Source organism: Panthera tigris, chromosome A1, assembly GCF_018350195.1.
Source record: "Panthera tigris isolate Pti1 chromosome A1, P.tigris_Pti1_mat1.1, whole genome shotgun sequence".
Lineage (NCBI taxonomy): Eukaryota > Metazoa > Chordata > Mammalia > Carnivora > Felidae > Panthera > Panthera tigris.
The window spans coordinates 114,616,853-114,640,363 of NC_056660.1; the positions used below are offsets into that span (position 1 = coordinate 114,616,853).

The window sequence follows — 23,511 nt, forward strand, 5'->3', positions numbered from 1 at the left end:
AACTACTGTGCAACCCAGCCATTGCACTACTAGGGTATTTATCCAGGGGATACAGGGATGCTGTTTTGAAGGGCCACATGCACCCCAAGTTTATAGTAGCACTATCAACAACAGCCAAAGTATGGAAAGAGCTCAAATGTCCATCAATGGAGAAGGAAGATGTGGCATGTGTACACACACACACACTGGAGTATTACTTGGCAATCAAAAAGAATGAAATCTTGCCATTTGCAAGTATGTGGATGGAACTAGAGGGTATTATGCTAAGCAAAATTAGAGAAAGATATCATATGACTCACTTATGAAGACTTTAAGATACGAACAGATGAACAAAAGGAAGGGAAGCAAAAATAATATAAAAACAGGAAGGAGGACAAAACGTAAGAGACTTAAATACGGAGAACAGAGGGTTACTGGAGGGGTTGTGGGATGGGGGATGGGCTAAAGGGTAAGGGGCACTAAGGAATCTACTCCTGAAATCATTGTTGTACTATATGCTAACTAATTTGGATGTAAATTTAAAAATATAAAAATTAATTTATTAATTAACAAAAATGCTGTAGCCTATAGACAGTTATTAGAGTGCATCTTTATTGTGAGGCTGCTGGCAATATCTGACCACAGGATGAAGTACGTGTTCGATTTTTCCATGCTGGTTTTTGTGCCTCACACCCACACTCTTGCATGTAGGAAGCCCGGGCCCCTGTGTTGGAGATGTTCTCCTTATGTAACTCTTCTGTGGCCCCACCTACATTTTGGAGTTGGCTCCTAGACCTTATTGTTGAAGGGGAGAGATGACAGATGGAACCTCCAGAGGAGCTTTTCCCCCATTTTGTCAGTTCACTCAGTAGCAAATTAACTTTGGAAATGAGAACTGTTGTGAAGTACTAACTTTGTAGCAGTTAAGTGACTTTAACTTCAAATATTTGAGATTAATTAAAGTTCGGGAGGAAGTAACCTGAAAGTGGCTTTGTTTTGTTGCTTGGGGGAACAAAAGCACCCACATTTTTTTGTGATTTGCTGTTGCAAGAAAGGAAGTAGGTCAGCTGTCTCTGCCTGCATTGCCTGCTACTCTGTGGCTGCACTGTCTCTGTTCATCTGGAGGGGGACCTGCTTCCATTTGAGCAGAGAGCCCTAGTCTCACATGCCTTTATAAGGGAAAAACCCAACTGTTATGGGGATAAATATGAACCTGTACCCCACATATCCCTGACATGCCTTGTTTGTAGATGTGCCCAAGTCTTAGTCTGTGGTAGCTGCTTAAAATATTTCACTTTTTTAGTTCATTTGGTGCTGGGCAGCGAAAAAAAGGAAAAAGAAAGTTTCTGACAATTGAATCTTTAAAATTGTGGGAGGGCATTTTGGAGATGATCTCACTTAATATTTTATTTTTCTTAGTTCATTTGTGAGAATGAGCATTGTACATTTAGGTTAATACAGATCTGGCACTTTAATAATTCATATAGCCTGGTTTAATGCATGGCCTTTCTTGGAAATCTACACAAAGATGAATTAAGTATTTGAAGCCACAGCTTATCTGCATTTCTTTCTTTCTTTTTTTTTTTTTTTTGTCCTTCTCACTAACTAGAGAAACAACTTACGAAATTGCCCATTCTTCTTGTGCCTCCTTAGATTTATCTTCCATATTGCTTCTTTTCCCTTTGTGCTTTTGGGAACACTGATCATTTTTGTGGCTGACAGGCTTAACAAGCATCAAATAAACACAAACCCAGACAGGCCTGGCCTATAGGTGGTGAGAAAATATGTAGCTCTTATTGGAGCATCTAAGGCATACAGGCCAGGGTACCCTGTGACCTCAGCTCTCACGCATCTATTATTTCACAATCATAGGACCATCTAACTTTGAACCACCTCACTTTTCCACTTCGGATATTCTCTAATCTTTTATTTCAAAGCAGCTTAACAGAAGAGCTCGAAGGAGATGCTTCTGACTAAAGGTTTCAGTACCTTGCCCCCTGCCCCTTCCACTCCTTCTGACAGAGATCTGCTGGTAACATGCTGCCAGAGACATTGCAGTCTCCCTGTAAGGCTTGCATATTGATACTGGTCAGTTGTTTTCTTTTCTGGTACAGTCTGATTTCCATAGCCTAACAGTTGGAAAGTGTTTACTTCTCTTCTGTTTTCTTGAAAAATCTGTATAATTGATATTAGTCCTTTAAATGTTTGGGATAATTTACCACTGAAGACATTTGGCCTGGAGTTTCCTTTGTGGGAAGGTTTTTAACAATTCAGTTTCTTTAATCGATAAAAGGATATTCACATTAGCTGTTTATTCTTGAGTGTCTTTGGTAATTTATATTTCATCAGTTACTACTATGTTACTTTATTCCTTCTGCCAGATTTGGGGTTTAATTTGTCCTTTTTCTAGTTCTAAAGTTAGAAGTTTTTAGATCATTGATTTGAGACTTTCTTTTCTGATGTCACAGTTAAACATTTAATGGTATAAATTTCTCTTAAAGCACTGCTTTAGCTACATCCTACAAATTGTAATGTGTGTGTTAAATAGTATGGGAATGTCAGCAAAGATGCCATTGGGAAAATGATTTAGAAGCAAAGACCCAGAGGAGATGATAGAACAAGCCATGGAGGTATGGCACTCCAGGCAGAGAGAACAGCAAATGCAGAGGCTTTCAAAAAGAGGGTCAAATTTCTAACAGATGTTTGGGTGGTTTGGGGCTTTTTAGGGCCATGGTAAGGCCTTTGGCTTTTTACTCTGAGTGACATGGGAAGCCAATGAAGGATTTTGAATAGAGGATTGACATGATTTAATTTAGGTTTGAACAAGGCCTCCCTGACTTCTGTCAGGAGGGATGGAAGCAGAGATATCTCTTAGGAGGCTGTGCTAATAAGCAGGAAAACACCCCTCACCCCCCACAAAGATGTTCATTTCCTAATTCCGAAACCTATAAATGCATTACTTTAAGTAGCAAAAGGGCTTTGTAAAGGTTAAAAAAAAAAAGAGAGAGAGAACTAAGGGTAGATTATCAGGTAGGGACCCCAGTATAATCAAAGTATCGTAACAGGGAGACATAGGTGTCAGAGTCTGAGAAGACACTGTGATCGCAGAAGCAGGCATTGGAGCCATATGGCCACAAGCCGAGGAATGTGGGCAGCCTCTAGGAGTCAGACTGGATTCTCCTCTAGAGCCTCTAGAATGAATAGGTCTGCTGACGCTTTGACTTCTGATGTCCAGAACTATAAGATAATACATTTGTGTTGTTTTAAGTAAAATTACTTCAGTAATAATATGTTACAGCAGCATTAGGAAACCAAAACAGAGGCTTTGGTACTAATCCAGGAAAGAGTACAGTGGATGTGGTAAGCACTGATTAGACTCTGGATATATGATGATAGAATTTACTGAAGGATTAAATATGAGGTGGAGGGGAAAGAGAGGAGTGAAGGAGAATTCCAGGGTTTTGAATATAAGTAGCTGGAAGGATGGAGGTGTCATTTATTTTGATAGGGAAGCGTGGTTTGGGGGAACAGCTAAGGAGCTCTGTTTTAGACACGGTAATTAGATATGCAAGATGCTAAGTGAAATTCAAGGAACAGATCTAGACAGGTTGTATAAATGTGAGACTCATCAGCACACATAGGATACCATGAGCCTGGATGTGCTCACCAATAGAATGAGTATACCTAGAGTAAAAAAGTCTAGGTACTAAAACTGGGGTTCTCTAACATTTAAAGTTTGGGGAGATGAGCAAAGAAGACTGAGGAAGGGTTAGTAAGACCAGAAGAACACCAGAAGCTGGCTCTACCTTGGAAACCAAGTGAAAAAGAGTGTTTCTAGGAATGATGTTTATTCCTGTCAAATGGTTGTTGAACGTGAACTGAGAATTAGTCTTTGGATTCAACAATATGTAGAGATGACAAATGACCTTGGACAAAGGAGTTTAGGTAGAGTTTAGGAGACGTAAGCTTGACTAGAATGGGTTCAAGAGAGGAGAGAGGGATTGGGTATAACAAGTTGGCAGCTCTTTCAGATTTTATGTAAGGTTTATAGAGACATGGGGTGGTAGCATGAGCTAGATACGGGATTGAGACTGTTACTTGTTTTTTATTTTTAGTTGGGACCCATACTAGCATGTTTTTTATGTTTACCTGTCGAAAATAATCCAATAGATGAGAAATACTTACAGTATAGAAAGAGGGGAAATATCGATAATACATAATTAGGAAATAGTCCAGTAAAGGGGAAATATTGATAATATAGAATAATATCAGTATAAATATTGATAATACAGAATAGATAATCTATATAACCAATAGAATTTATAATAGACAATATCGATATAGATACTATAGAATGGATGAAGAATTGCTAGAGCAATGTCCTGGAGTAGGGGAGAGGAAATAAGATGCAGTGGACAGGTAGAACAGTGGACAGGTAGTGGTCTGAGATGGGAAACATAGATTGAACACCTATATTTTTAAAAAGGTAAGACAGTACCTGGTACAGATGCAGGTAAGTGGGTAGATGTGGTGATAGGAACTATGGACATTGTCTTTTGATCGCATTCATCTCACTCAAGTAGGAAGCAGCAGGCTTTGAAGCTGAGACTGAGGATGCTGGCTGAGGTAGGTGAGAAAAGAAGGTGTGAAACAAATACTCATTATACTCATTTAGAGTCCAGGCTTGAGAGGAGGAGATTTACTAGACTAAGGAAGTATAGTTCCCTTGCTGTCTCCAACATTATGTGTCTTGAGTGATCAAGAATTTTAAAGCAGCAAGACCACTCCGCATTCTTGGGACAGGAAATTGTGAGACATCTGAGTGGAGCTGTTTGGTATAGAGCAAGTGATATGAATTGGGAGCTAGAATAAATGGTCTGGATAGGAGATGTGGGAGTAGTTGGCACCTAAGTGGTATGTAAAATCATGAAACTAGATGAAATTGCTCACTGTGAGGAGAGGAGTGTAGAAAGGAGAAAGGGCAGCATAGAAATAAACCTTGAGGAACTCTGAAGTTCTTTGATGTCGAAGAAGACAAGGCAGCAAAGAAGACAGAGAAGAAATAGCCAGAGCAGTAGAAATTAAACAAAAAGTCTTCAAGAAAATCTAACCTCTAGGCCTGACAAAAAACACTTTGTAAACCAGGAACATAAGAGAATTTGCTCAGCCTGGTAACATCATACCAGGTGAAACGTAATATTAACGGGAACAGGCTGAGTCCTTTCACCAGACAATCAAAAACAAGACAAGGATGTCCTATTCAACGTTGTTCTAGAGGTTTTCAACATGGTGATAGTGCCTCATGTGGGGCTTTTTGCTAATTTAATGAGAAAAAATATTAACTCCCATTAATTTTTGTTTCTTTTGATTTGTGAGAGTAAATTTTTTCCCCTAGTTGTTTACTAGTCATTTATGTTCATCTTAGGTAGGCTGTCCATGTCTTTCCCCCATTTTTCTATTAGTATTTTGGTGTTCTCCTTACAGATTTACCTAACATACTTCATCAGTTACATATACTTAAATACAGAAGTAATATAGTCAGATTTATGAATTGACTTCTCCCATTGTTATTTGGAAATAGGGCAGAGTTTTCTAAGAAATGAGAGATACTTCTCTTGAAGAATTCAGTCAAAACATAAATAGATGCCTTTTTTTTTTTTTTAAATGTTTTAGATGTTTATTCATTTTTGAGAGAAAGAGAGCGTGAGCGGGGGCGGGGCAGAGAGAAAGGGAGACACAGAATCCAAGCAGGCTCCAGGCTCTGAGCTGTCAGCACAGAGCCCGATGTGGGGCTTGAACTCGCAAACCATGAGATCATGACCTCAGCCGAAGTCAGAGGCTTAACTGACTGAGCCACCCAGGTGCCCCCATAAATAGATTCTTTAGCTTTGTTAGCTTTTAAATATAAGCATGAAGTGAGGGTTTAACTTTATTTTTCTCCAGATAGACCATCAAATACAAAACCAATGTACTGTTAATCCCTCCTTGTATGTGATGTTAACTTTTTTCATTCACTATGACAGCGTCTATTTTTAGATGATTCTATTGTAATTACTTTAGCTTTGTATTACATTTTAATTACCTCTCTTCCATTACTCTTGCTCTCTTTCTCCAAGGTTTTTTGGCTATTCCTAGCTGTTTATTGTTCCAGATTAATTTGTGAGTAAGTAGGTCAGTCTTCCTATGCCTAAACATGGAATATGTTTGTTTATTTAAGTTTTTGTAATATTCCTCAGAAAAGTTAAATCACTTACTGTTACTTTAATACTGTGGGTTTCTTCAGAGATCTAGTCCCCTTTATTTCCCGTTAATTGCTTTCATAAAGATTTGACTTTCCTTTCATTTTACTTTCTTTTTTCTAGTGTATAAAAAATTGATTTTTTAATATATATTTATATTGTCTGTAGCTTCCTTAATGAACTCTTTATAATACTAAATTTTTTGGGGGTGACTCTCTTCAGTTTCCTAGATAAACAGATCATCTGTATTGAAAAGTCATTTGGTGGTCTCCTTTCTAACAGCTTTTTCTTTTATTTCTATTTCCCATTTGATTTCATTGGCTAGAAAGATCATTATATTATTGTTTAACTAATGGTAACAGTAAGTATAACATTAATAACATCTATTTTTTAAGGTAAATGATTTCTAGTTTTCACCACAAAGTATAATGTTTGATGATTATTTAAAGTAGTATGTTCAGAATCTTTCTAATTTACTCAGAGTCAGAGTCATCAGAAATGAGTATTTAATTTATCAAGTGTCCTTTGTAAATAGTTTGTAATGAAAATGAGAAAGTTAACCTTAGATAAGGTGCTTTTTCTCCATTATACTGTATGAGATAAGATATATTATAGAACAAAGAGAGCAATTTTCTTTTTGTAATAGAGGAATTATCTTCGTATTTAAAACATATAATTAATTCCCTGCCCGTGTTTACTTGGCTATCTTAGGAAACATTTTTTTCAGCCAAGTATTCTTATACAGTCTAGCTCTGCTCTGATTCATTGGTGCATTGGTGAATCAGTGAGTTAAGTAGTGAAGAGAGTAGTCCACAGTGGTGAATCACCTGGTGGGAAGTGAATGGCAAGAAGGAAGAGAGGCAAAGAACAAGTCTTGAAATGATGAAAATATGGAAGACCACAGTATAACACATGGAAAGATGGTGGGATAGCTCTTCTTACAATAATTGATTGTCCAAACCCATATGCTTTTATAAACGGGCTGTTAATAATAAGTAGCTGGCCCAGTCCCTTATGCCTATGAGTCTGTAGTTTATAATCTTGTTGGTCTGTCAGTTCGAGTTGTTTAGGAGGGAAGAGGAACAGCTGCGTCAGTCTAGTAGGTGTGATTCTTCAGTTTGTTTACAAGTCTTTGTTGACTGCGTTGAATAAAATTCTTGAATACTGCTGCAGTATATTGGGAATTAAGACCTATAGGCATGTGGTCCCTGTGTCACCTAAAAAAAATGTGTCCCAAATCCTGTCTTCACCTTTGCATGCCAAATGCTTCTGTGGTAAGTATTTTTCTGCTTCATCCAGACCTCGATTCCATCACCACCAGTTTTCTCTTGTCGTTGCTTCCCTTCCAAGTTGCATTATCATAAGTATATTTATTTTTGATAACCCATAAGGATGGTGGACCTAGAAATGTTAGTAATTATCCTCTCAGTTCGATTTCATTATTTACTCATTGAGTGCAAACAGCAAAGGATTGAGTAGGTATTTCTCCAAAGAATCTGTGCTAATGGTCAATAAGCATAGGAAAAGATGTGTAATATCATGCACCATCAGAGAAAAGCAAATTAAACCACAATGAGATAGCACTTCGCACCCACTAGGATGGCTATCATTAAAAAGAAAAGAGAGAAAAAAAAAGAAAAGAACAAGTGTTAGTGAAGATTGGAACCTTCATACATTCTGGTGAAAATGTAAAATTGTGCAACTGCTTTGGAAAACAAGTCTGGCAGTTTGTCTAAAGTTAAACATACGACCCAGCTATTCCACTCCTGCTGATGGACCCAAAAATAATGAAAACACAGAAACATGTATGTGAATGTTCATAACAGCTTTTTTCATAATGGTCAAACAAGTGGAAATGGTTCATTGATGTATGGATAAATAAACTGATCACCTGATGTATGGATAAATAAAATCTTGTGTATCTGTATAATGGCATATTATTTATCAGTAGAAAGGAATGAAATACTGACTGACATATTTTCCAGCGTGGAAGAACCTCCAAAACATCAAGTGAAAGAAGCTAGTTACAAAACCCACATATTAATATGATTCCATTTATATGAATTACCCAGGATAGACAAATCTACAGAAAAAGAAAGTAAAGTTAGTGGTTGCCAGTAGGTAGTTTTTTTTTTAATTTTTTTTTCAACGTTTTTTATTTATTTTTGGGACAGAGAGAGACAGAGCATGAACGGGGGAGGGGCAGAGAGAGAGGGAGACACAAAATCGGAAACAGGCTCCAGGCTCCGAGCCATCAGCCCAGAGCCTGACGCGGGGCTCGAACTCACGGACCGCGAGATCGTGACCTGGCTGAAGTCAGACGCTTAACCGACTGCGCCACCCAGGCGCCCCCCCAGTAGGTAGTTTTAAGGAATGAGCAAAATGGGGAATGGCTGCTGATGTATATGGGGTTTGTTTTGGAGTGATGAAAGTGGTCTTGTGGTAATGGTTGCACAACTGTGAATATACTAAAAATTACTGAATTGTAAGGTTTAAATTGGTGAATTTTTTGGTATGTGAATTATATCTCAAGCCAGGTGCTTTTTGTACAGATTACTTTTTAAACTTCAGAACCTGAAATAGCAAACATTCGTCATCAAATTATTAAGAATAGTGGGTAACTCTATGAAACCTAGAAATCGTGTAATAGGAAAATAACAGTGTAAATCCAGAAGATGGGATAAGAAACAGTTAATGTTGAAGAAGAAACAAGATAGTCTTATGTAGCATGGAATTTTATATTTTTGTCATGGGATGTACTTGTGTATGGGTATTGTGTATAGCATAAAGGCTGGAATATAATGTCAAAAATTTTCAAAAGTTGCTGTCACAGAGTGGAGAGGTTGGAGATATTTTCATTTGTTTGTCTTACTGTGTATCTGCATTTCCAATGTATTTTCTTTTACCCTCACATCTGCTACTTATTGTTTAACACTTCTTCATCTTCGTAAGTGTTGTGGTGGAACACGTGGTATCATGGATCCTTGTGAAATGTCTATGAGACAAAGCCATCACCAGTGTATTGACCAGAGTGTCCCACCTATCTTCTTTTCATGCCTCTGGAAGAGTAAAAAATGAACTTCAATATCTTTGCAGGTTATCAATGCTGCATTGGCTTTAGCAGCAAAACCACAGAGTAAACTGGCCCAAGAGAACATGGATCTTTTTAAAGAACAGTGGGAAAAACAAGTCCGTGTTCTCACAGATGCTGTCGATGACATTACTTCCATTGATGACTTCTTGGCTGTCTCAGGTAATGAGCTGGTTCCCCAGAGAAGCCTGTGAGAATGTGCATAATAACTTCTAAGTCACAGTAATGGACAATCAAAACACCCCCAAGTCTGGGCAAGTAAATTATTCTAGCAATAATATTGTGCTGGTTTTGATTTTAATTAAAAAAAACAACAACAAACTACCACTGGCTCCTAAACAGTGGGAGGTGGGTTGCAGTTGTTTCCCTTGTGGTGGGGCTGGTCTAGATCTTAGAAGCATGAATTTGAAATCTGGCTGGCAGTTTTCTCCCATTTGTATAGAGTAATATTTTGCATCTGTTGACCTGTACAGCACCGTGACCATCCACCTCTCTTGAAGCTATTGTATTTAGAAAAAACATTGACCTGTGTCCTGTGAGAGGCTCTGGTTATTTATTGTAAGCCTGTGAAACTTTAGAGGAGAGGTTTCCAGCACCATCATCTTTAGTTCATTTTTTAAAATAAATTTTCCCCCTTCCTGGAAAGCTTCTTCCTCTCTCCCTCGGAAATGATCATAGTTTAACTCCCTACTTTTTAAAGGACTCTGTCTGCATGGTGCACGGATAGAAAACAGAGAGGAAATATTTAAGTGCCATTTAATTATGAACTTGCAAAAAGTAAATCTGGGTAATTCACCTCACAAAAACAGTTGATTTCATTATATAAACATAAACTGGTAATGACATAGTAAATTGCATTCATATAGAAAATGTCTGTCAACTGCAATTCACTGTTTATCACACAGATAAATTTCAATCCATCTCCTTCACATTGAGCAAGTATAAATGCATTCTTCATTTAACAGGGCCTCTGCTGCCCTTAGCTACATGCTTGCTCTCTGGAGGTGCCAGGCCTCCTGAGGCCAGTGGCTGTGGGCAGACTCAGCGGCTGGGTACTTGTAGGGCTAAAACTACCTGTCACCCTAGGGAACCACAGGCTGGAATGTGGGAGATGTGTCTGTCAATGGAGCTTGAAAGAGAAGTGGGGCTTAAGTACATGCACAGCGCAGTCCTCCAGCAATGACCTATATATAAGGTTACAGTGTGTTCTGCATACCAATGTCCTCCTGTCTCTGCCTGTTCTCCTTGGGGTTGGTAGCTTTGGATGTAGTTGAGAGAGTGGGGAACAGGCAATCCATAAACTGCAAAAAGAGGGGATAAACCATGCTGCTGCAGGACTGCCAAATTGCAGGTGCCGGTACTTTAAAATGAAAACCCCATTTGCAAGCACATCTTTGCTGGTGCCAAAAATGCAGCAATGGCTTTTTTGGGAAATCTTGGCCTTCTGTTGTTTTTCCCAACGAAGTACTGAGTTATTCTTTTTCATAGGTTTAGAGAAAAACATTCCACCTTCACAGCACACTTTTAAGCAAACAAATTCTGAAACCTAAATGTAAAGCCCCCCTCCGGAGATAGATACTACATTCCTAAACTTACTTCTTGTGATGAGGTTGGGTATATATCTCACGCTTGGTCTCAAGGGATTTTCAGTCCTTCTTACAGCAAAATAAAATGTAATAGAATCAAATGTCCCTCATGCAACATTCTTCAAATTGGAGAACAAAGAGGCTTCTGCAGTAGCATTTAGTGGCATCCAGGCAGTATCTTTAGGGTATATGACATAAAACAGAAGAATGGTAAAGAGAAATTAAATTCTTTAACAGATACACTCTTATCTGGTGAGCATGTTCAATTTTTATGCAAATGTGGGAAAGTATAAGGGCTGACTTGATGGAAAGGAGTCTAGACCGTTGCTATTTAGGAAATAAAAATACAGAACAGTTCTCTGAGTCAGGAAGTGTTGGTGTTTTCAGAGTATGTGAATTCAGAGGTCTACAGGTTTTGTCACAGGTTTGCTTAGTATCAAATGATTAATATTCATAATTCTTCTGTGCTTTATAGGGGCATGGGATGAAGGGGAAGATACAAGCAGATTTCTGTGCAGAGTTCTCCTCAACTGACTAGTTAGTTGTTGGCATTCACACTCTTTTATACCTTCACACACCCACCTCACCCATGGAAATTTGAGCATCTTTTCATGGTAGGATGGGGAACTAGAGATGTCTAATCATCTCACCTGACACAGTCTTGCTAGGGAAGTGACTGGCTGTCATCACAAGGAATGCCACTTTGAACTAGGCAGGCCCCTACTGGTCTCCAGTCCTTAGCCCTTGTACAGTTCACAGCATCTCTAATTGTACACCGTGGATTGGAGAGGAGGTGTCAGTCTGCAGCATTCATGGATAGTCTTTAGACAGTAAGTCGTGTCTTGTCCTCATCCTGATCTTCCCCCTCTGCGGGTTTCTGCCCTCTGTCATGCCGGTGCTTCAGTAGTCCTGTCTGTGAAGTAGGCATGGCTTTGAGTAGACGAGCTGCCAGGCAAGTGCCCAGCACAGAGTCTAGCTTTGGGTGGTGGGTTTCATAAATCTATACTAAATGCAAAGTAAGGATTGTGCTTGACTCCTTGGAGTGGTTGTTTTCTACTGTATTCTGATACCTCTGGCAGTGTGATAGTTTTTAAGGAATATTTCCAATAAGGATTTTCTACCATGAAATCCTTCTTGGAACTCATGGGGCCTAGAAATTTGCTGAAGCCTGCCCACTAGCCAAGAACCCCCTCTAAGGGAAAGTTATTTAGGGAATAGGACTGAGAGGACTTTTTGTTGCTTTATCTCTATTGTTGCTGGATATTCTGTCCTGTTGGTTCCAGAAGTTCCCTCATACCTGCCACAAGCCCTGTCTAAATTTGTGACTCAAAAACTAATGGTAACTTTGTGTATAATTTGGTGAAGCCCCCAAACATTTCATGAGGCTGCAGGGCAAGGGAAACTTGACAAAACTCTGTGTTACAATCAAATCGGAGACAATGGCATTTGAAAGTAGGGGGACATGCCTGCCATCCCAGGGAAGAGGGAGTGGAGCTCCTTTTCACCAAGCTTTTTTCACAATGTGCCTTGTAAATATTGGAGATGTTAAGATGCTAGAGCGCATTCAGCAGACCACAAGTATATTTATATTGACTGATCCCTTAAGGACAGGAGTTTGAAATTTATCAAAGTGATAAAGACTGTTTGAATTTCATTTGAATTGTATTTGATAAACCTTTTCCATGGAAGTGCAATTTACTTTCTTGTGCATTTATTCTGCTTACATGTGGAAGCTTTAGTGTCTTCTTTTTTTTCTTTTAATTCAAGTGTTTGGTTAGAGTGGTTCCAATTGGGTTTATTACATTTTTTACCACGTGCTCTTGGAAACAAATAGTATATTGCATTAGATACATTAGGGCAACACGTAAGAGTGGTAATTTGTACTTTTTCTTCTTCATTAAGGGTCACCGTGCCCAATTTGGTCTTATTGGAAGGCCATTAAATAAAAGGATTACAATACCTAATTTTTTGTTTTTGTGTTGAAGAGCAAAAAAAACTTTGAAGATAAGGTAGTGAAGATAGGTTTGATTTCTGACTCCCCTGCCCACTAGCTGTGTGACCTTGGAGAAGTCCCTGCCCTGGCTTGCTCATTATTTAATGGTGATTTTTTTTTTTTTTAATGGCTACTATGTAAAGAGTTAAATGTCAAGCCCTCAGTATTTCCTGTTATAGATTAAGTCCTCTATATAAAGTATTAAAATATTATCATTTCATATGTGTGCATAAGGTTAATACCAATAAAGATATCCAGAACAAAGGGTACACAGAATGGGCCCTGTTACATATCATGAATTGAAGTATGAGTTGATGCAGCATTCTGGAGAATTCCAGTTGGCTTGGTTCCTGGAGGCCAATTAGGCACTGCATATCTACTTTAAACATATATATGCCTTTTGAGTTAGTAATCCTATTGCTAGAAATTTTTTTCAGGGATATGTACACAAATGTTTGCCAAAATACCTGTACAAAGTTGTTCATGTCAACCAAAATGTTGAAGAGAAGACTGGATAAGTAAATTATGGCCCCTCCATCTATTCAGTAAGGTACTTTGCAGCCATTAACATGAATGAGGCAAATGGGTGGATGCAGGCCTAGAAAGGTTTTCAAATGAAAAACATAATAGTGTCCATAATATGGTCCCTTGTTAGATAGACTGTTGTATATGTGACTTTTTTTCCTGTTAGAGGCACCTCCCAGTGATGACTGTTTAACAATTGAGAGTCTTTAACGGGATATAGATTGGTGTGTCTACCCATAAGGGACCCATGCTGAGGTTCCTTGGAAATTCAATTAAAGCTGAAGTAACTTAAGATTTTAGTTAGCCTGGGTACCTCCAACCCTCTCGTGTTTGTGCACATTCACTGGAACCTCGCTTCTCCCTTAAGGCTCAAGTGCAGAGAACAGGATTGATGTTGTGTCCTGGGTATGTGGTAGCCTCAGCTGGATGGGGCTTTCCTAGAGACAGCTGTTCAGTGACGGTAGACACTATTACTTTAGTCAGCTTCCTGAAATAGAAGGCTTCCTTTGTTGCTAAAGAATAGCAAGCCCTTCCCTGGTTTAGGTTCACTGGAAGAAAGCCAGTGTGAATTCAAGAAAGTCTAAATTGATTTTTAAAAACATAGGTGTCTAGATGAAGGTTAACAGATCACTGGTGAAAGTTTGGGCTATTTTGCTTAATGAACAAAAAAGAACGTCATGCTTCATTGATTCTAAGATGGGCTTCCTCCCCCATACTAACAATCCTGAAACAAGGATGAGTTTTAAAATCAATGATACAAGAAAACATTGGTTCATAGTTTAGTTAGTGATACTTTTTCTTTCCCTTCCTGCTGCTTTCCTTTCCTTAAACAAAATACAGTGTAAAATGTTTTAGGTTCAGCAAAAGCAGCAGTTCTTTTTTTTTTTTTTTAAATGTTTGTTTATATTTGACACAGAGAGAGAGAGAGACAGAGCATGAGTTGGGGAGGGGCAGAGAGAGAGGGAGACACAGAATCCGAAGCAGGTCCAGGCTCTGAGCTGTCAGCACAGAGCCTGACGTGGGGCTCGAACTCACGGACCGCGAGATCATGACCTGGGCCAAAGTCGGACACTCAACCGACTGAGCCACCCAGGCACCCCTAAAAGCAGCAGTTCGTAACCCACAGGTTGGTATGGTGTGCAGGCCCAGTACCACTGTGTTTAGTTTAATTATATAGAAAGTTTGTATATAAAAGATGCTTCCAATGGGCTCCCCATCCATTCATTCTTATGAATGGTTCAAATAAATATCCTTCCTAAAATTTGTTTATGTAAAAAGTTTAATAGGTTTTCTCTGTTGATAGTACAATGATAGAAACCCTACAGGTCCCCACTTCTTTTTGAATTAGTAGACACAAAATTAGGGTTTTCTTTGCTTTACCGTGGTAATTCATTTTCCTTTTCTGTAATAGGAATTCACACTGTATTCTGGCTTTCACTGAAAATAATTTATTTAAAGAAAAGAAAGAAAAACTTTTAGAGCAATTTTAAGTTCACAGCATAATTTAAGAGAAGCGTACAGAGATTTTCCATCAGTCTGTAAACCCACACGTGCACAGCCTCATCAGCATGTCCCATCATAGTGGCACATTTGTTACAACTAATGATGTATCCATCATAATAGTGTCATGTAAAGTATTCACTGCTCTAAAAATCCTCTATGTTCTGTCTGTTCTTCCTACCCCCTCTGACTCCTGATATTTTTACTACCTCCATAGTTTTGCCTTTTCCAGAATGTCCTATAGTTGGAATAATACAGTATGTAGCCTTTTCAGATTGTCTTCTTTCATTTAGTAATGTGTATACCATGTCTTTTCATGGTTTGATAGCTCATTGCTTTTTAGTGCTGAATAAAATTCCATGGTCTGGATTTACCTCATTTTATCCATTCACCTACTGAAGGACACCTTGGTGGTTTCCAAGTTTTGGCAGTTATGAACAAAGCTGTTGTAAACATCTGTGTGCATGTTTTTATGTGGACTTAGGTTTTCAACTCCTTTGGATAAATACCAAGGAGTGTGATTGCTGGATCATATGGTAAGGGTGCATTTAGTTTTATAGGAAACATGTTTTCGCCAACTCTCTTTTTAATTCTTTCACATGGTTATTTCTTTCGCATTGTGATTGTTTTCATTTTATGCCACTGTACCTTTAGTCTCGGAACAGAGACCCTTACAGAGTTCCTGTCTCTGGTCTCTTGGGAATTACAAAGGCAGTGCATTGTGGTATACTGTTCTTTGATAGATCTACTAAGTACCACTTGCCTCTGCCTCCATTTGACATGAGAGGAAATAGCACCATGACCACTATCTTAGTTTTGAGTATCTTAAGAGGTCAAGCTTATTGTTCCCTCCCTTCCAGACATTGTCATATATAACTTGACTGAGTATGTTAGCAGAGGCTGTGAGGGAAGGGTAATGGCTTTTGGAAGTGGATTAAATCAGGAAGCAGTCCAGAATAATGACATGTCGATGCATAAGGTGGCCAGGACTGGCAAAGAAATGACCAGATATGTTTCTTAGATTACTTTTGCCCTAATTGTTCTAGCTCTGCCAGAAGAACTAGGGCCATTAGTCTTTCACCTATTGTACCTGGTACTCTCTTGGCTTAATTAAGTGAGCATATCCTCTATGAGTTCTTGCATGTCTTGAAGAAAGCTCCTTTCTGAGCTGGGAGGCAATGGCTAGATGATGACGTGGTGGCTTTCCTTTATGTCACTCTCCAACCAACTTCACGGAGTCTGAGGAGCCCTGTCATTTGGGCCATATCCTCGTGGTCCCTTCAGTTCTGGGTGAGAACATCCCCTTTTACCATTCTGGGTTAGCCCTTACACATTGACCTCATCCATTTTAATGGCTGTATAGTACCCATAATATATTACCTACTGTCCTTAGACATTTTGGTTGCTTCCACTTTGCTTTTATTATAGATGAAGCTAAAGCCAACTCAGAGGTTCCCAGTATCCAGTGTCAAGCATTTTGCTTTGAGGAAAAGTAGGTTTGATGGGTCCTCAAAATGTCAGCTTAACAGGATTCAAGGGTTTTTGTAAATACCACAGCAAGGTACCCCCTGCACCCATGAGAGGGTTACTAAATGTTTTGCTTTAGATGGGCTTCCTCTATGCCCTCCAGAGGAGGCTTCAGTCTCCTTTCCAGCGCCTTCTATCCCAGGGCTGTCCTGGCTTCTTGGGAGATGGTCTGAATACATTGGCATCTACTGAGGGAGGGGCAAGAGAATGGAAGGAATGAGACTTATCGTGAACCCCTCCCTCTGTTTTAGACTTTGTTTTGGGACATTAGGTCAGTGAAATTATTTAAAGAGAAGTTAGTAGATTTCTCTAATCTGAATTTTCTGCCTGGTTTGCAAAACACCTGTGCCTTAAAAATCTCATTTGACCTCTGTCTCTCCCTCTTTCTATAAACCTGGAATGCAGATTGTTATTCTTGGAGGTGATTACAGTTTGAGTTTCTGTGGGACAGTTTTAATCCAGTGGTTAGTCTGGTCTGTTCAGTGAAATGATACATGAAACGCTTTGGCACTGCAGCTGGCACAAAATGAGCACTCAGTGAACGATAGGTGCCAACTTAAAATTTTCCCCTTCTAGTGGAATGCCTTCTCCCTCATTCAGCCTTTTGTTTGTTCTTCAGAAAATCACATTTTGGAAGATGTGAACAAATGTGTCATTGCTCTCCAAGAGAAAGATGTGGATGGGCTGGACCGCACAGCTGGTGCGATTCGAGGCCGGGCTGCTAGGGTCATCCATGTAGTCACCTCAGAGATGGACAACTATGAGCCAGGGGTCTACACAGAGAAAGTCCTGGAAGCCACCAAGCTGCTCTCCAACACAGGTTCGGGGACTTCCTCCCTTCCAGTGCTCCCCACACACAGATGGGTGGGCCGGGCCATCCTGGGAGTTCAGGCCCTGTGGTTAGGAAGGATGAGATCAGGATGTAGATCAGGTCTTCACACAACATGTCTGGGTTGGACATCAGACCTTGAGAAGTTGATCAACCAAATTAAGGCCTTGAAAACCCCTTTCCTTCATGTGTCCCACAGCTAACGATGGGAATAATTCTGAACACACTATTTAAGGTGAATTTTTGAGTAAAGTCTGTTGTTAGTGGATAAATACCAAATTAAGGAGAGTCTTAGTTTTAAGCGAGGCCTCCTGTTTATCTCACTTCAGTTGCTCACCCATCCAAATCCTGTATTGCAAAATCTGGTTAGAGACAAAGATGATTTGAGTCTTGGTAAAATATAGCATTTAATTTATTTCAACTGTAAATACTCCTCACATAGGTAGAGGCAGATGCTCTTCATCATATACCTCATCTCCTCCTGTCTGACTGAGGGATTGAGGGAGGGCTGGTAGAATGATCATGTCTGCTGGCCTAGCAGGATCTGCCCTGCCTCTTTCTCCACAGTCATGCCACGTTTTACTGAGCAAGTAGAGGCAGCTGTGGAAGCCCTCAGCTCGGACCCTGCCCAGCCCATGGATGAGAATGAGTTTATTGATGCCTCCCGCCTAGTATACGATGGCATCCGGGACATCAGGAAAGCGGTGTTGATGATAAGGGTGAGTAACTGCATTTCAGACATTTTAACAGCTTCTTTCTTATCATTTGCTAAACTTGAGCAATGCATCATTCTGGAACTCAGCAGATGCGGTGGCAGTATATTAAAACCATGAATCTAAAAGCTGTTAAAATGAGATATATTTAATTATGTTGTCTAAAATGACTTTTACTCGCAAGTTAGAGCCCAAACTTGGGCCAAGAAGGGGAGCTAGTGTGAACTGGCTTTGATGATTTAGTTTCAGGCAAACAGCTACCACACATAGGAGGCTTCTGGTAAGTTAGAGGGATACTAGACAGAATAAAGGCTTTTCGGTTATTTGCAGAGAACGGAGTATTTCTTTAATGCAAGTTGAAGTTACTGTTCACATAGAATACGTTCTCTCTCCTCGAAGGGGTGGCAGGGAGGCAGGAGGCTCCTGGGGCCCCAGTGTGTTGAGGCTAAGGAGGAGTGCCTATGGTAGACCCTTGAGAAACTACTAACCCCTCTGTAATACAGCCCAGGGGCTGGTGCCAGGTCTCACAGCTATCTTTCCCTCGCAATTTCCCTAGCGATTGATCCCTCACATGCTGTTAGGAGTATGAACATATTGCTCTGGAAGCTGAGAGCAGGGATAATTCTCACCAGGCCACCTGGGGGTCCCCCAGGCCTGGGCCGGGCCCTCCTCTAGCTGCCCAGCCTGCCTGCTGCATACATGGCTATTGTGCCGTGTTGTCAGTGTAGTGGGGTCAGGGGAGTGTCATTTACATGGTTTGCTCGTCCAGCCCTTCAAGCTAGGCAGGGATTCTGTCCATTTTTTTTTTTTTATCCTCTCAGTTTGGCATCCTGTAGAACCTAGTCAGACCGTCAGCTGGAAACAGAGGCCATTTCTAAGGCAGTTGCATCAGGCTGGACCCAGTTCGTATGCAGTGTAGAAATACTTGGGCAAGACTGTACCTCTGGGTAAGGAGGAAAGATAAATGTTCTTGGATTTCCTGGTTGGCTGCTGGCTGTTCCTACAGGTCCCAGGTCCCCTGGATGTGTTGGAGGTTGGGGGCAGGGAATTGGTTCTTCTTGCTTTCTCCATCCCTTCATTCCTGTGCTCAAGAAGAATCCTGGCCTGGTTGAATAACAGGTTAAACCCAGCAGCTCTGTCTCAGTGCTGTGAAGGGATCCCAGGTCACATAAACCACTAGTAATGAACACAGCCCTATTATTCCAGAGCTCTTTTCCACACTGACAGACAGCTAGAAATAAAAAGAACATTAATGATAAAAAGGAGTCATTGGGTGTCTGAGGTTAATGCTTTTGGGGCTTAAAGTGTGACAAAAACTGCGTACATGCCAGGAAATGCATGCAGATCCTAGAGTCCTGTTGTGGGAGAGCAGGTCCTTAGAGCAGGCAGGCCTCCTAAGACTCCTCTTCTAGAGCTGTGTCTGTGAACAGGTGCCTCCTCTCTTATCTTCTCTTAAAACAGAGGTGCTAGTGGTTGATGGTTTTAATTAGCTATAATGTAGATAGTGTGCCCAGCACAGGGCCTGGCAGTGGGGTAGCTGTGCTGGGCACCAGGATGGCCACAGCCCTGGCAGAGGCGTACACAGCCGCGTGTGCTAGAGCCAGGGCACAACTGAGGCCTGTGAGGCAGCTACACTGCAGGCCCTGGCTTACTGCTGTGCACTTGGACTCCATTCCTATTTGAATTCAAGAATCATCCTTCCATCCCCCAAGCCTCTCAGTCTTGTGTCTTGTCCTCCTCCTACCTCAGCTTGCCTTCCATAGTCACACCTGGTCTTTGTCATTTCCAGCGTCCAGTGTCCTTCTCTGCAGCCCCCACTGTCCAGAATGTGACAGTCCTCTGAGTCTTCCTCACCTGTCACCCTTACCCAACCACGCCTGTCTTTGCTTTGTTCCTTTTCTAGCTTTTTGCATCTCTGGTTAGTTAGTAGACTCTCTTTTGCCCCATTCACTTCCTTATATGGCTTTGCACAATCCTCTTCTCTTGAAATCCGCCATCTGCTAAGCCTGATTGTAGAATAGGGCAGCTGCCCCTACTGTGGTCCCAGAACCAGGCAGCATTGCCCCACAACCCTAGCATCCGAGAATGTTTCAGACCTTCCTGCTCGCCTCCCCCCCTCCCATGGGGCCTGGGGCTGTTTCTTTAGGGTGTGGAGGTGGTCTGGACGTCCCGCCTGCCCCCTGCCAAGTCTCTGCCCATGTACAGCATACAGCACACTGGCATTTCTCCCATCCGTCCTCCTCCTCCTTAGTCTGCTTTGTCCTCGTCTCTTCAGCTCCTTACCAGTGGCATGTCTGGTAGCAAAGCTGTCGGCTTCTTCTCTTCTCACACAGTCCTCATTCCCTTGGGAAAAACATCCAGGGTGACTGTCCTGAGCTCCACACACAACCTTCCACTTTGCCTGCTCTCTCTGGCCACTTGATTACCTAACAGGCATCTGCTAATCTTTTACCCCGACCCTCCTCCACCCAGTCTTCATGGGTTAGTAGATGGCAACCTACCTTCCACTTGCTGAGGCCCAAACCTCGGATTTCCCCTTGATTCCTCTTTTTGTCTCAATTCCCACATCTCATCTACCTTCACAATAAATAGAGCATCTGAGCACTGCTCCCACTCTGGTCCTGGCCACTAGCATCTCTTACCTGGATTCATGTACCTGCCTTCCTATTCTCATCCCTTGAAGCCTAGTTTCACTCTCCACAGAGCAGCCGAAGTGATCCTTTCAAGTTTCAGTTAGGTCATGTTATCCACTGCTCAGCACCCTCCACAGGCTGGCTTTGGCTGGCATCAGCCCTTACACTAGCCCACAAGGCCTTCTAGAATTTCATCTGCTGCTGTTCTTCTGGGGCTGTAGTTGATCCTATAACCTGAGGGCAGTGAGCCCAGTCCTTCTGCCATGACCTCCTTGCTCATCTGATTCCCCAGGTGAGCTCCTGCCTCTGGGCCTTGGTTGTGGTGACTCCCTCCTGCCAGGACACTCCTCCCCCAGGTACCTCCCATGCTCCCTGTTCACATGTCACCTTCTTAGGAAACCTTTCCTGACCACCCATATGAAATTACAATCCTTACTGCTTTATTGATTTGTATCACTGATCGCTTTCTGATGTCTCATAAAATTCACCTTCTCATTTTGTTTATTGTCATTTCTCCCCTTAGAATATATGCAAGAGCAGGGATCTTTGTGTTAGTCATTTTGTATCTCCAAGGCCCAGAACAGTACTTGGCACACACATACTCAGAGTGAAAGAATAGAATGTATTTGGTTTTCTTGGCAAGAATAGTTCTTTGGTCTGTGATGGACTAGCCAGGGTGGAACAGAAGCAGAGATCTTATCAGGAGGCCTTCCTTGGAGAACGCTCCTTCACAGGCCATTCTAAATGGCCCAGGGTGGTGTACTGTTTCACACTGCCAAGTCAGAGAAACTCTAGGATCTTGCATTCATGTGTTCCTTCCAGCTTGCTGGTGCCTGGGGTGACCGCCGCTGTCCTTACCTCATCCCATTGAGGGAAAGGCTCAGCCTCTGCATGTGTACAAACCCAAGATAGTTTTGGCCGGGCCAGATGCTTCCTCACCCATCCTCTCTTTTAAGCCTCACAGCGAGTCCTTGGGCTGGGCTTGGATTAGGTCCTGGTGCAGATGAGGGACTCCCCTCAGTGCCCTCCTGTCACAGGCCGGCCAGCTGGGCCAAGAGCCAACCCCAGCTGTTATGCCTGCTGCCCTGTTACTGATAACTTCCAGAAGACAACATTATGTTTCAAGTCAGCTAATCATCAGAGGCTGGAGGTTGTGCAAAATAAGAATTTTATTCCATAATTAAAGCAAAGAGCTGGGACTGGTATTCAGGACCTTTGGTGTACACTCAGACCTCACCTGCCATATTCTTTTTGCTTTGATCAAAGTCAAACAAAAAAACCATAAAAATACATTGCCTATTTGTACTCCTCAAAGCAGTATCCTAAGAGAAAGCCTAGCATGAGTTAATTCATTAATTTTCTTTTTGTCATAAAATGAGGTTAGAAGAATCTGCTAATGTTTGGTACTTCTCTTTTCACTACAGTACCTTTTCTACCCAAGATAATTCTCACCTTTGTGTTAGGATACAAGTGTTAGAGGAGTACATTATGTCAAAGAGAGTCCTGACTCTGGTGAAAGTTGAAGCCCTAACCTCCCATAAAGAAAGCCCTAGACTCTTTGGGAATTGTGGATGTGGTACCTTCACCTGATGATTGTTGGACCAGACACCCCACATGTGCATTAGTGAGGCCAGGGTCTTGGACAAAGAATGATTTTAACTACATCGCTGGAACATGGCACATGAAAATCCAGAATTCTGGGTGTTCATACATTGGGCCCAGAGGCTTGGAATAGCTGAAGGCCAAAGGCCCAGGGTTGTGTCTGACTTGTACTTTCTGTGTTGATGGTAGACCCCTGAGGAACTGGATGACTCTGACTTCGAGACAGAAGACTTTGATGTCAGAAGTAGGACAAGTGTCCAGACAGAAGATGATCAACTGATTGCTGGCCAGAGTGCCCGGGTAAGGGACAAGTTTGACTTGCTTTCCCTGTCCCTCTGGGAACTCGGCTTTTTCTCTTCCAGGAAAACACTCGATTTTGAGAACACCATTTTCCCACTCTTTCTCTGGCAGCAGGACTCAAGTTAACCTAAGTTGTGGCACATGCTAGTCAGATATAGGTTCCTCCAGAATGTCTTCTCAGCTGGGAGCAGAGAGGAACATGGCACTGTGCCTCAGCTGTGCCCTGGGGCTTTGGTTTATGACAGAGCCCTGCATCAGGAAAGCCCTAGATCCAGTCAATGTAATGTTTGTTAAAAAGGATTGTGAAATTCGAAAAAGGTTGCTGTCTTTGCCCATATCAATGCTACCATGGGTATAAACGATTTAATTATTCATGGGTTAAAAAAAACAACAGTGGTACATTCAAGAAAATCATTCAGAGCCATTGCATTCATTTGAGTCATTAAATCTTCAATCAATAGCATTTATGTTTTTGGGAGGATGCCAAGAAATATTTCTATGGAGTCTTTTTCCCCTCCTTAGAAATTATTTTGAACAGCGAATGCATCCTTGCTTTGGGCCCCACTCCATCATGAGCACTTGGGGAAGCTGAGTGGGGAGAAGTCCAAGGCTTAGGAGTCTGTGGACCTTGAGGTGGGCACCAGGCCTCCAGGTGCTGCTTTGATAAAGTTTAAATGCCATGTCAAGTAACTAAAAGTAGCAGCACCGGAAATGCCCAGTCAGGACCCACAAGGCAAAGGGCTCCATGCATCAGCCCCTTCTCTTAAGTCCTCTCCCCATGGCAGCAGGCAGAGGATAAAATTCTAAAGAATTAAGTTAAGCAGGTTCTGTTCCTATACAGGTGTGATCTTCAACCTTCCCTATTAGCCTTCTAATCCCTCACACTGTGTTTTCCTCCACACAAAAACTTAAAAGTGGGTCGGAAATTCAGGCTGCTGTAAACTTCTCAAAATAAGAAGAAATGGACCTTTAGGCAAAATGAAACCTATTAAAG

General features: G+C 41.3%; 1 protein-coding gene across 3 annotated transcripts in view; it reads left to right on the top strand.

The window, feature by feature from the left end:
- The window catches only part of CTNNA1 (catenin alpha 1), a 176,781-nt gene that overhangs the window by 148,477 nt on the left and 4,793 nt on the right, over positions 1-23,511 (top strand). For all 3 annotated transcript variants that reach the window (XM_042984815.1, XM_042984820.1, XM_042984805.1), the window contains exons 11-14: positions 9,315-9,471; positions 17,060-17,260; positions 17,837-17,988; positions 22,407-22,517. In XM_042984815.1, coding sequence (XP_042840749.1) covers positions 9,315-9,471; positions 17,060-17,260; positions 17,837-17,988; positions 22,407-22,517 — 621 coding nt within the window. The remainder of the gene's footprint in view (positions 1-9,314; positions 9,472-17,059; positions 17,261-17,836; positions 17,989-22,406; positions 22,518-23,511) is intronic.